Raw genomic sequence first — 14,152 nt, 5'->3', positions numbered from 1 at the left:
CTTATAAGCCCCCTTTAAGTACTCAAAGGCCCCAATAAGGTGTCCCCAGAGCCTTCTCTTCTCCAGGCTGAACAGACCCAACTCTCTCAGCCTTTCTTCATAGGAGAGGCGCTCCATCCCTCTGATCATTTTTGTGGCCTTCTTCTGCACCCACTCCAACATGCCCATGTCTTCCCTGTGCTGAGGACTCCAGAGCTGGACACGGCACTGCAGGTGGGGTCTCACCAGAGTGGAGTAGAGAGGCAGAATCACCTCCCTTGACCCACTGGCCATGCTTCTTTTGATGCAGCCCAGGATATGGTTGGCTTTCTGGGCTGTGAGCACACACTGACAACTCATGTCCAGCTTTTCGTTCACCCATACCCCCAAGTCCTACTCGACAGGGCTGCTCTCAATCCCTTTATTCCCCAGCCTGTATTGACACTGGGAATTGTCCCAACCCAGGTGCAGGACCTTGCACTTGGCCTTGTTGAACCTCATGAGGTTCACACAGGCCCACTTCTCAAGCTTGTCCAGGTCACTCTGATGGCATCCCATCCCTCAGGCATATCAACCGCACCACTCAGTTTAGTGCCATCTGCAAACTTCCTGAGGGTGCACTCGAATCCACTGTCTATGTCATTGATGAAGACCTTAAACAACACTGGTCCAAATACGGACCCCTGAGGGACGCCACGTCACCAGTCTCTGTCTGGACTTCGAGCCATTGACCACCACCCTCTGGATGCAACCATTCAACCAATTCCTCACCCACTGAACAGTCCACCCATCAAGTCCATATCTCTCCAATTTAGAGAGAAGGATGTTGTGGGGGACCATGTCAAAAGCCTTACAGAAGTCTAGACAGACAGCATTCATAGCTCTTCCCTTGTCCACTGACGTAGTCACTCCATCATAGAAGGCCACTAGGTTGGTCAGGCAGGACTTGCCCTTGGTAAAGCCATGCCGGCTGTCTCAAATCACCTCCCTGTCCTCCATGGGCCTTAGCACAGCTTCTAGGAGGAGCTGTTCCATGATCTTCCCAGGCACAGAGGTGAGGCTGACAGGTCGGTAGTTCCCAGGATCTTCTTAAAAAAAAAATTGCATGTTTTTAAAAATGGGTGCAATGTTTCCCTTTTTCCAGTCACTGGGGACCTCACCTGAAGCATTAAAGCTGGGAAGCTGTTACAAGGGTTTGTAATTTTCCAAGCTAAATGATTTTTTTTTCTATTCTATTAATATATAAAGTTGATTCTATTAACAGCAGGAAAAGTGCCTTTCTTTGCAGCATGGCAGTTTGGGATCTGGGTCTCATAATGGCCACTGGATTTGCAGCAGCTCCCACCACCAGGAATTCAGAGATGTGGTGTGAAAGCTTAACCTCTCTGATGTCACTCCTGTCCAGATTTTAGTCACAGCATTACCTGTCTAGGAGCCAGTTTGAGCATATTCAGGTCATTTCAGCTCATATTTCTGCCCAGGCTGTGACATTTTTATTTTCTTATCTTCACCTTTCCTAGTTCCTTTTTATTCAGCTGTGTAAGATCCAGTTTTCCCACTATTGTTTGCCTATTCTCATGGCTTGGAGATTTATCAGATTTATTTGCTTGAGGTTAACCAAATGAGTCAATGAATAATTGTGTTTGTAATTGCAGTTGCCCTGATAAAATGCATGAAGAAACTAGCGAAATAGATGGCATACAGAACATACAACATGAATTATTTCAAACTTATATATGGTGTTGTGCAGTTAATGACCTGGGTAGAGAATGCACCAGCCTCTTTACAATAGGTAACTTCCCTCTAAGTTTTACTTACATGCAAGCTGGATCCTGCCACTGAAGTTAGTTGTACTGTTCATCTGAATATGCTTTCTGGGCTAAGCTACCTGTGTGTAATCACTGGAACAAATCTAACAGTGAATATGATTGCTCTGTCGCATGTTTGAAACCTAATTCTAATAGCTATTTGTGATCTCTAAAAAATGTCTTGCCCTTCTACATTTGCTAAACATCTATTAACTTTTTTTCATGCTTTTCGGGCCATGTTGCATGGAAAAGCTCTTCAAAGTGTTCTCAAATATATACACTTATAAATAATGATAAATTAATATATAAATTCACGTTGGTTTGTCTGGGATTTTTTTTTAATAAACCTGACCGGAGCAAGCTCTGTGCTGAACTGTGGCCTATAGATATCTTGTAAATTATGACAAAATTTGTTTTAAGACTTCTAAATTCATCACATTTACCAATTTCATGATTAATGAGTCGTTTTCCCAAATTCTAATTATCATTACAATGTAATAATGGATGTCTATACAGCATTAGGGGAAAAAATGTTGATCTAACTGAGCATTTTTCCAGGCAAAGTGACAGTTGTTTCAGTGACTATGTTTTGATTTTGTAGATTTAAATGAAAGACAAGCAGCACCTTTACCTGAATTACTTCTCAAAGTCGGGGAACCATTGCTGATCAGATGCAGAGCTGTTCACCGTAATTATAAATTTGGAATAAAATTATCTTTTGAAAACAGAGCAGTTGAGCAGGTAAGAACCTGCTTTAAAGGTTTAAAATAGATAATATTGGGCACTATCAACTGATTAAAGGGTAATCTCTGTTGAAAACTAGGATCGTCAGTTTGAAGGATTAGAATATCAGACAGACCACTCGGCAGTTCGGATCCAGTATGTGTTTGCTTCAGCGGCAGAAAGAAATGATAGCGGACATTATACCTGTTCTTCTACTGTTCATCCGAATCAAACTGCTTTGGTTACAGTTTTAGGTAATTCCAACCCCTGGTGTTAATTTTGTCCCTCGGTTGTTTTGCTTTGTTTTCAATGTGGCAGTTCTTTGCTTGCAGGTATGCAGCATATGTTTATAGTTCCTTTTCTAAGGAAAAGGTCTGTTTGCACTCACTGGCAGTCCAGGAGAGCCAAGAGATTAATCTCAACTGAGTCATTCTGGCACCTGAAGATAATCAACCTTTTCCTTATATTGCTTTTCAAATAATTCCCATTAAAAGACAGTGCTTTTAGAAGTGAAATGGTGCTGTTTAGAGATCTAGTCTACATGATTGTTTCAATGGTATCTCTAGAAACACAGGCTGGGATTCATCACATGTTATTGTAGATGACTCTCAGTTGGTGTAAAGCCATAGTGGTTTTTTGTGTGGACACAAAGCTATAGGGTCCCCAGGGCTATGCCTTAGGCTTTCTGGGCAGGGCGGAGTAGCTGGTTGTGTAGCCCTTCTCTGTGCCACCAGCTCATGTAGGCAGCTGTAGAGCAGATACAAACAACTAGAGGTAAAGCACTGCATAAAACACTGTTTCTGAAGCTGGCCAAGAATAAAAAATGCATGGCCTGCCATGTGTGTTCAGCTGTTAATACTCCATGCATTAGTTTGGCCAGTCTGGAATGACCAGTGGCTGGTTTCAACTAATGTGTGACAGAAATGTCCCGCTGTGACTCCAGTATGGGTTTTGAAAAGCTGTAGCCATGGCCTCAGTCTCCTCCTCACCACTTGCTCCCACTGCATCTTCCTTTCACTCACATACAGCACCTCCACCCCACCTTTGCTGCACCTTTGGAGGTGGGGAGGTAAGGAGGAGGTTCTTGTGGCCTCTGCTCTGCTGTTTTATATGGTCTTTTCAGGTGCTTATTGCTCTTATAAAGAAAAAAGCAGATACAAAATCTGTACCAGGCCCGACCTGGGTCCGACAGGAAGGAATCAAACAGTCGGGAGGTTCTTGGTGGTGGGCTCACCCACTCAAAACCCAGAACAAACGAGAAATTACCATTTCCTCTTATGGTGAGGGAGTGGCTGACAAGTGGCCATTTGAGTTTGCCAAATTTTTTATGGGAAAGTAAATCTGGGGAAGAATTTTAGCTCCAAAACTTATGGAACTGGTAGCAGAAGGGAAATTATAACTTCTGTGTTATTGGAGAATGCAAGCCCAGAGAAATGATGAATAGCGAGTGCTGACAGAGTTGGCAAACTGCCATGCAGAAGTGCTGCTGCAGCTGTGATGGATCCGAAGGGAAACCTGAAACTAGAGAGACAACTACTCCAGCACTGTTGGTGCCTCCTGCTTTCCAGGCACTGAAGGGAACCATCTTCCTAACACCAAGCTACACAAGGCCCAAAAAATTTAAAAATCAAAAGCATACCAAAGGAAACCTCATTCTACTTAAGCAAAATGTTGATTTAAAAGCCAGTGGTGTTGAAGTTAGTCCAAAACAGCCTCAGCTGCTAACCTTGTTTCTCAGATGGAAGTAATACACAAATAGGCATAAGTCTGGAAACAAGTCATAAAAAGGAAAGATGTAGTTAGGACCGTACTGCTGGAGTAGGCACTGGGAGTAGTTTTCTGACTGGTGTGCCTGGAGTTGAAGTCTGTAGCCTTGAGAACAAGGCTGTTTGAAGCACTCACCACACATTTGACCTTAGATGTAGTTGCTCTCAGATTTTACAACACCTAGGCTAGGGATGGTAGGAAGTGAGAATACCCGTCTCTTCAGAAATTACTTTCCCAGTGCAATATCCTCTTTTCAGCTTCTGCCCACCACTGAGCAGGAAATTCTCTCATCATTTACAATAATTGAGTACGATACCTGGGCATTTTTTATACACACATCTTCTTAGTAAACAGGAAGGTAAGCATGAGGGGTAGTGTAGAGGTTGGGCAAGATCCTCTTCTTTCTCAGTACTGGTGCCCAGTTCAGAAATAATGGCTTCTTGGATCCATAAACTATCAGGTATGAGTATGTGTCACAGTAACGGGATATTTGAGTCACTGTCTCTGGAAGGCTGTATTTCTGAGTGGGATATTTTTTGACTGGGGTATGCCAAGGTACAATGATTGCCTGTACCCTTCTTAATACTCCTTGTGCCAACAAAACTTCTGAGGGCTCGCTGGCTTTGCTGATGAAAAAATCTGTTTGTTTATTTACATGATGGATTAAAGTGGGGGGATGTTGTCATACCTAGCTAACAGCCATACTTCTCTCTCCAAGGTTATACAGGGACATCCTGAGCTTCTGATCCAACCCAGCCTTCCGCCTAGTGTATTAATGACAGCCATCATTGGTGTGAATGTGTGCTAGCATCCCAGGTTCAATTCCAGCAGTGGTATACATACAGATTTCACTCAGTTGCCCATGTCACAGGGTAGCAGTTTCTGAAATCATCAGTGTCCTACCTTTAAACCATCACTGTGCATGAGTCAGCACCTATAGCTACTCTGGGAATGGTTGTCATGTAACTTAACCAAGAGAAAACTTAATTGTTTAGCACGTACGGCATTGCCTGGGGAGCCTGGCTAGCATAACTACATTGAAGAGTGGTCTTCTAATCTCTAATAATGCCTTGCAGCCAGACAAGGTTTGATCTTTGCTAACTGATACTTCATCAAGTTATCCCATCTTGTGTAGCTGGGCAGGTCAGGCAGGGTCGTTAGGTCACTTTAAAGCACAACAGAGATGATGCCAACAACTGCAGCTGCGAGGCTTTTTGTTTCTGCAATTCTTAAGCTTAACTTCCACCAGTGTGGAATAAAGAGGTTTTAGCACTGCGCAATCTTGACTCAGGAATATGCAAGCTATTTTGCAACACATGTTAGGTTTAAAACAAGAAATAAACAAATACAACAAATACAGAGACTTGAAAGCTTTGATTCCTGTCTCAAGAATTTAATCTCACCTCTCTGTCATTACTGAATAATCATGTTCTCTGGCAGAAACACAGTTAAACTTGTCAAAAAAAATGATAAGTCAAGCAATAAAGTGCTATTTTCTTCCTCCTTCAAGAAAGAAACTAATTTTTCTGAGCTGTTTTCCAGAGAAATGGCATCCCCTGCTCCGAGGTCCTTGTGTGCACTCTGGAGAAAGCTTTTACTCTTGGCTGGTTGTGTTGTTAACAGTACACACAGAGATGACATTCTGCCTGGAAGGATGAGGTCCAAAAGGTCATTCAAAGATGAAGGTCCAATTTATAAAAACAATAAGCCTTTAATATCAAAAAGTAGGAGAATTGTCATGAAAGGAATTGCTTCTTGTTTTAAAATACTGAAATTTTTGTGGCTTATATGGGAGTTTCCAGATAGTATTTTTTAAACCAGTAAACTAGACAGAGATAAAACATGACAAGCAGCATATGGTGTTACAACCAGAAGAAAAACACTCAAAAGGAAAAACCAGTCCAGCAATATTTCTACAGTGCAGTTTTTCAACAAGTGGCTGATTAAACACTGCCACAAGCTTACCAGAGGTTGTAGAGACTGCTTCCTTGGAGATACCCAAACTGAACTGGGCATTGCTCTGAGCAATCTCATCTAGCTGGAACATATCTGAGCAGGAGCTAGACTAGACATCTCCAGGAATCTCCTCCAATGTATATGATTCTGTGCTTTTTGTGGAGCTGATCCTAGCCCCGCTGATGCCTTTAGGACAGCCTTCTCCCACATGTGTCCGCTGTTCAGTCTCTTTGGGTGGGCTTCGTTTCATGTCATGAGACACCTGAGCCCAGCAATTAGTTTGGTTTCTTCAGCAGCCAGTGTCAAGAAACAGGTATTTCCAGAAGCAGTTCAGGACATCTTCTGTTTTAGGGTGAGATACATTTGGACATGCCTGTCCCATTCCACTGAGTTTATCAGGGGTCCAAACAAGTAGCTTAGGTGGGTCACTGAACTTCAGGCAGCTCCATTAGGTGAAACTAATCCCACCCTAACAGGGCAAGTACCAGCAGCTCATGGTTCATGCACATCTTCAAAACACTTTTTTTGTGTTGCTGTTGTCTTGCATCAAATATGTCTAGTTTAGGTGGAGAAATAAAGGAGCAGCTACAAGACTCATTTGCAAAATCTTCAGCACATTTCAGGGAAGAAGGAATAACTACTATCAACATTTGATTATGCTGGTGGTGCCACCTGGATTTGTTCCCTGTTAGGGGAGAGCCAGGAGACGCAGCTGTTAACACCTGGAACTCACACCTCAACCAAATAAATAATGGCATTGTTGGCCCTGTGGCTCTGTAGGGCGGATTGGAGAGAAATGTCGAACCATTTTGGAAGAGCTCTGCTCTGACCAAATATGCAACTTCAGCAGACTCAGGTCATTTGTCTGCAGCTAAACACAGTGACATCATCCCAATACTATTTTGAAACATTATTTTGTTTTGGTTAACGGGATGCCTGTTGTGATGTAACATGGCACTTTTTTTTGCTTGTAATAACGAAAATGAAAAACACAGATTTCAAAATTCATTAAGCAGTCCAGCCTTTGTAATATAACATCTTTTTTTTTTTTTCAGAAAAGGGATTTATAAATATAACCGACTCTAAAGAAGATTTTGAAATTGGTGAGGAAGAATTTTGTTTTGAAGTTAACTTTACAGCATATCCACCAGTTAGATGCATGTGGCTATTTTCACAAAAAATATTTCCATGCAAACAAAGTTACAGTGTGGATGGACGCAGGTACTTGAATATTTTGCAATAGTTTGATATAATAATGTTTCCTGTTTACATCTCATTTGGACTGCTTATTGTCCATGTTTTGTAGTCTCTTTGCGTTTTTAAAATGTGGATGGGCCACATGATGAAGCTGTGTTAATAAAAGGCACTCAAATGTTATTTTACTTTTGAATAGTAGATAACTTCTAGAATCATTTTATTCTCCATGTTATAATAAACACTTTGGTAAGTTATGCATCTACAAACTCTTTAGTTTATATGCATTTTGCCTTTCCCTTTCTAACGTAGTTTCTCAGTTACAGATCAGTTGCAGTTTTCATACTGGATCACAAGTTCTACATGTTCCCCTTTTGTCATCCTGTTCTTGATGATGTTCCCAGTGTCTTTCAAACTGCTCGAATCAAGTCCAGGGCCCTGTAGTTTCCCAGGCCACTGTTAGATGTGTTCGACTGTGCCTGTGCCACAGAAACATACTGTTCTGCTCATTACCCAGGTCATGTATTCTTCTGCTGCTGCAAAACATGTTTTGAATAAACCTGTTAGTTATCTACCTTTTCTGTTATTTCCTACAATGAAGTTCTGGCATGAATCCTGTTTAAGGCTAATGTTTTCTCCATTCTCTAGGCTTTCTAATTTCTTGATAACATTATCTAATTTCCTTCAGAATTTCTTTCAAAGTAGTCCCATGGCTTTCAAGGTAACAGCTCTTATAGACCTCAATGAAAATAAAGCCAAGCTGCTCTTTTAAAGTTCTAGCTTTAAAACCAAGCAGGACCTAGGCAGCTGCACTGATTTCTTCTCACATTCTTAAAACCCCTCTTAGCATCTGCATAAAACTGTGTCACAGCCTTGATTACACATTTTCTGATTTCTTTCCTTAGTATTTTGGTACACTGAATTTTATCCGCTAGCTTGTCAAGTCACCTTTCCAACAGACAGGCCTTTCGTCTGCATCAGATGATGTCTTGGAGTCAGACTTTCACGAGGTTCAGAGTCAGCTCAGTTCAGATGAGTAAATTGTCATCTCCTGGCAATGGCCACAGGAACTCTGTCCCTGCTGATAAAAGTGAGGGCTGTCAGCAAACTTTGATAGCAGTGGGTGGGTGTTGGGGGCTAATCTTTAATGCCTGGCATGGGTCAAGACTGATTTTGGAAATGAGGTCTCAGGGGATGGCCATGAGCATTTGCTCATCCTTGTCCGACAGATATACCTCCCTCCAGCTGATAATGCCGAGTTGATTAGCTTTGCAGCTGCTGTGGACCTCTTCTCACTGCTTGTGAGAGCACAAGTCAGTTTTGCTTGGATGATTGACAGCTAGTGTAAATTCAATCCAGATAAGAAGGTGCTATGGACTGGGCCAACAATAACAATTTTGAGCACTCTTGAAACAACTTAGGTAACCCTCATTAATTGGTAAAGTGCAGATGCTGGTGACCTGGGATTTATGAGTCACTTCAGATAGCCTCGGCAGCACAGAAGTAGCGGTTGCTGAGCGCTGATCACCACCTGCCGGACGGGGGAAAGTCTGGCCTGTGTCACTGGAGAAACACGTCCTTGGCCGGCTCAGCTGCCGCCAGCCTGCGCTGGCCACAGCCATGACCACGGCCGTGGCCACCTCACTGCCCCAAGCATCACTGGAGCTTGGCCTGGAGGCTGCTTTAAACAGAAAACTCAGCGCTCTCTCTGACTGTGCTGTTGATTAAATACTTTTTTTTTTTCATCTTCATTTTAGGTAATTATACTTTGTATTTACCTATCATGCTATTTATTTTATAGAAAAATATAATTGAGGGAAAAATACATGAATCTGGTGACTATTTAATCTGACAAGTACATTTTTCTGTACAAACATCTCCAACAGTGATCCAGTTTTGGTTGAATACTAGCATGGATAGACACTTCTCACCCAAGGAAAATGAGTGGGGCTAGATATTTCATTCAGTTTGAAGTCCTCAGAAACAGCAAGGGGTAGGGTGGTCAGGAGATTCTACCTGCAAGCTGTAGCACTACAGATTTCAATGTGATTTGAAAGCAGATTTCTCAAAACAAAATAAAAAAGATCAGCACATACCATAACGTATTGTAAGGCTAACGTAGCATATTTTAGTTGACTTCTGTGTAATCCCATCTCCCAACACTTCTACTTTATTCCTTTCATATCCTTTTTCATTTCCTGTTTTTCTTTTTTTTATTTCTGCCATTTCCTTATCAAATTGTTCCTGCTGATTATAGATCATATTAAATTTTATTAATTCTGTCCCCTTCTGTAGCTTTTAATTTCAAGTCCCAAGGATTCATCTCTTCTGTCAGTGCCCTTACATGTTTTCAGAGATTCCTTCAGAATTTTCATTTTCAATTTGCTTTTGTTTTCTCTGTTTTAGCACACTGATGATTTTCACTTCCCTCCTAAGAGCAAATAAGTTTTCATATACAGAATGACCTCTGTTAAATTTAAAATATTGTCTCACATCCACTTATATTTTCAAGTGTCAAAGACACTCTTTCTAAATTTCTTTCTCATTATTTCATTATGATTTAATCTTTCAGACTTAGGATTTCAAAAGTAACAAATGATTTGTGGTTTCTCCTGCCTTCAGTATGCATTTTGAGGCAGCTTAAAAGGGCTCTGATTTTTTAAAAGCCCCTGAGTTCAGGGATGTCTTCAAAGCCACTTCAGATGATGACATTCAAAAGTCAATAACTATATGGAGGTGTTGCCTTAGTCAGAAGGCAAAATTGCCTGTGGCTTCAATGTGAGTTTTCTTGCTTTAGAATTGCAAGGTGATACTTGATCTCTTAAATCATTTGTATGTATCTTACTTAATGAGAAATGCCCCAATTTTAGTTATCTAGATTTCTTATTCCAGGCTCATTACTGCTTTCTTTTACTTTGAAAATTACTGGTATATGCTGTCTTTTTTCTGTCTGTTTCAAACTCTGATATGGCTGCTTCCCTTTACCACTAAAGTTGTGTTGAGGGCCTCCTACCCAGTTTTCCTTGCGCAGTCAGCTAAAACATCTGCCCCCAAAATGCCAGCAACTAAACCTAAGAAGAGATTTTATTAAATGCTCATCTAATATTGATGAACTGCAATAGCTGCCATTTAAATATGACAATTGTCCTGGCAATGATAACATAGTCAAAAGGACAGAAATCAGATGCCAACTCTGTAAGATGGTATATACCCTTCTCCCTGCCTCATTCCCTGTCCTGTAAACCAATGATTCAACAGGTCAGTTGTGCAGGAATATTTAAGTCTCTGCAATCCTCTATTGTTAGCTTCTTCCCAGGGACTTCAGAGTCCTCCCTCACCATTTCCAGTGTCACAAGCCATTTCTTGCATGGTTTGGGTCTTGGTTTGCTGCCATGACCATGGGGGTTAGTAGAAGGCTGGCATTCCTCCTGCAGAAATATCTTGATGGTTGGTGCTTTGTCTCACTGATAATGAACTTCTGACAATGATCTCATTTCTGAGTTTCCATCAGATCTTTCCATTTGGAGAGGTTTATCTTGTATGATCTTACCTGTCATTGTTAATTTCCTAATACTGCTTATCATATCAGCTAGAAATTCACATCAAAATCCTTTGGAGAGTAGAGAGTTTGACCCTTTGCAGGTCTTAGCATCTGTGCCAGGATGTGTTATACACCTTGTCTTCCAATGGATTGGTAACAAAATCACTGCCTGACAGCCCAGATGCACTCCAGGAACTAAGGAAAATTGCAGAATTAAATCAATACTGCAGGAAAAAAAAAATACTCTCCGATATAGTTTCGTTCTGGGGTTTATATTCTCTAAGCAAAAATAATTTCATCTGGATTCCTCATCAGAAGATGCTGAATTGTTTCCAACATATATATGAGTATTGACTACATTTAAAATCTTTTTTAAGTTGGTCTTCTGTCCTTTTCCCTCCTTTTCTTTGCTCTACAGCATTTTCTCAAAGTTCTGCAACCATCAGCACCAGGCTGGAATATATGTATTTTATGCCGAAAATGATGATATGTCCGTGACAAAAAAATTCACTCTGTACGTGAGAAGTAAGTGAGTAAACAATCCTTGGGAAGATTTAGCAAAGTCTGGGATTTTGCCACTGACATAAATTGAGCTAATATGTTGCTTTTCTCTTGATAATCCCCATTTAATTTACATAGATTTATTGTTAAAAATGGAGGAGCACAAGGCAAAAATGTGATTCTCTTCACACTGCACTACACTACTGAAATCCAGGCACTGGGCTAGAGAAGGATGCTGGGTGCTTGTGGGTTATATTTCTTGTGTTGATCAGAGATGGAGAACAGAGGAAGGAGGAAGAAGTAATTAGTTTTTTTCTCTTCCCCTTAGTCTACTGTAAACAGAGAGGACAGAACATGAGAAATTAGTCATATACTGAGAAAATTAATACTTCTTAAGAAAACCACAAAGCCTGGGAGCTCTGTAAAATACAGTGAATGTATTCTAACTCTACAGATCCAGAATATATGTTACTGCTGTAGGGACCATATGAGATACACAGTGAGAGGAAACACTTATCCTCACTAGGTGTTAGCTTTCTATGGTGTGTTTATGTAATTTTTTTCTAATGGCATTTGTGAGTTAATGCAGTTAGTCTGGAGACCCTTTGGGGTGTGACACATACATTAGGGCTGCAGTGCCTCCTACTCCTGTGCCCATAATTCACACACATGCACAGACTTGCTTGGTGCTCTTGATTATCTCAGTTCTGCCACATGACAGCAGCATCTCACTCTTGCTCTAGGTTAGTGATCATTATTTATTATATATTATTTATAAAGGGATCCTCTGTGCAACCAGAACTGGGGTGTCAGGGCAGTCCTAGGGCCGGATGCTTGCTCCAAGTCAGAAAAGCAGAAATGAAGACTTCTAATTTCGGCTCTGCCACTATTTTGGTCTGGCAGTGCCTGTACAGGGAAGTGGCTGCTCCCCTTGCCTTGCCCACGCTGCCATCCCATAGAACCAAGGCGCAGGGCTGGAGGAAGGAGGAGGACTGAGGGCTGCACCCAGCTGTCACAGTGACACACGGCTGGGTTATTTTGAAAAGACAGAAGCAGATAATGGTCTTGGCAGATGCAGCATAGCCACATAAATGTAAAGATTTTGGTCACTGGTGTGCTGACAGAAATTGTCCTGTGTTATCTTCTTGAAGGAAAACCTGAAGTAACGATGCAGTTGTTGTTCAAGCAGATCTCCTGTGTTGCTGACAGTTACCCTGCCTCATCCTGGGTTTGGAGGAGCTGTCCTAAACTGAACTCATCCAAGTAAATGATTTTCCCTCTTTTTCATTCATTGCAAAGACTGTATCTGAGCTAACTTTGATTAAATGAAGACTGGCCTGTAAGAAACTAAGTGTAAAATGCACCCTCAATCGTTTCTACAAGGGGACATGGTGACCCACTCCAGGGGAACCAGATCACCAAAACTAGGGGAAGTTTTAAATTTTTTTATTAGCATCAAGTGCAGTCTATAAAGATGTGTATCTCAGGCTCTTTACACCGAAATAAACCTCACTGGGTTTATATCAACAGTTAGGTAGTTATGAAGTCCAATCTAAGTTTATCTCTTGGCCTGGCAAACTTAGGGGCATTCAGGGAATGCATTGGTTAATGTGGGCTTTATTAATTAGTTAAGCTTTTGTTAATATAGCTGTTATGGTGACCTGTTACCAAAGCCAGTAAAGTCAGTGAGAGTGTTTCCAGTAAAGTCAGTGAGAGTGTTTCCATTTTCTCTATTTATTTAGGGCAATGAGTCAGGCTCTAAAATTTCAAGAGTTGCTGAAACAGCTTTGGCCTGTTTTATCAACTCTGCAGTTTTTATTTTAGGTATGCCAAAGAACTAATAAACCCACGGTGCAGAAGAGTACTGGGTCAAATTATCTTTTGGAAAATTGTGGATAAAGATCTAAGTATTTTAACTAGATATAAAAAAATTATGTAGGCCATTTTCTCATCTGTACCTCTGAAAAGGCTTCCTAACATCAATCTGTTTGTGCAGAAATGGAAGAGGAAAGACAACATCCATCTAGTGAGTTTTAAATACTCCTTAAAACAGCTTTCTGGAAAGAAAATGTTGTGACATTTCTTTTCTTGAGAACTTCCACATGTAGAAGCCATTACTCTGTGTAAAAGCTGAATAAATTTTATTTATTTATTTACTTACTTACTCATTTATTTATGTGGACAGTAAATTAGGCAGTAAGCTGATGAATGATAGAAAAGCTAAAAGTCAAAATTATCTCTGTGTGGGCTTCCTTTCCCTTGAGTGTAACATTTCCTCTTTCTACATATCAAGTCTTAAAAAAGTCATTGTTACAGGGTGGATGCTCTCCATCTCAAGTGAGAGAAATTTCATGGTTGAATTCACGTACCTTCAGGGAAAGGAGTTAGAACTTTTACTGTGGGTTCCTTTTGTATTTATTGTTCTGGTAGTGGCTCATTGGGAGCTGCTCTGTCACTTGAGGTCTGAGGTAAAAGTGAAACCAGTGGGAATAGATGCAGTGGAGGGGGGAATGTCAACTGTGAAACTGGTGGAGGTCCCAGAGGTCATAGGGTGCAGATGCCCTGCCAGGGCAGTAGTGGAGAGTGAGGGTGAGCCCAATGTAGGAGGTAGGGAGCCCAGTTCATTCACCTCCCACTGACCCTGCCATGTCTGTCACCAAAAAATAAGACTGGCAACTGTTCT

The 14,152-nt window shown here is 41.1% G+C and overlaps 1 protein-coding gene across 1 annotated transcript in view; it reads left to right on the top strand.

Annotated features, from left to right (window-relative positions):
- The window catches only part of FLT3 (fms related receptor tyrosine kinase 3), a 44,299-nt gene that overhangs the window by 19,384 nt on the left and 10,763 nt on the right, over positions 1-14,152 (top strand). The window contains exons 6-11 of the mRNA XM_086476140.1: positions 1,635-1,771; positions 2,389-2,528; positions 2,611-2,764; positions 7,289-7,454; positions 11,387-11,493; positions 12,621-12,732. Coding sequence (XP_086332266.1) covers positions 1,635-1,771; positions 2,389-2,528; positions 2,611-2,764; positions 7,289-7,454; positions 11,387-11,493; positions 12,621-12,732 — 816 coding nt within the window. The remainder of the gene's footprint in view (positions 1-1,634; positions 1,772-2,388; positions 2,529-2,610; positions 2,765-7,288; positions 7,455-11,386; positions 11,494-12,620; positions 12,733-14,152) is intronic.

The sequence above is a fragment of the Leptosomus discolor genome, chromosome 1 (assembly GCF_034619465.1).
Source record: "Leptosomus discolor isolate bLepDis1 chromosome 1, bLepDis1.hap2, whole genome shotgun sequence".
NCBI lineage: Eukaryota > Metazoa > Chordata > Aves > Leptosomiformes > Leptosomidae > Leptosomus > Leptosomus discolor.
The sequence above is the reverse complement of the archived record's forward strand: the minus strand, read 5'-3'. Positions and strand labels throughout refer to the sequence as shown.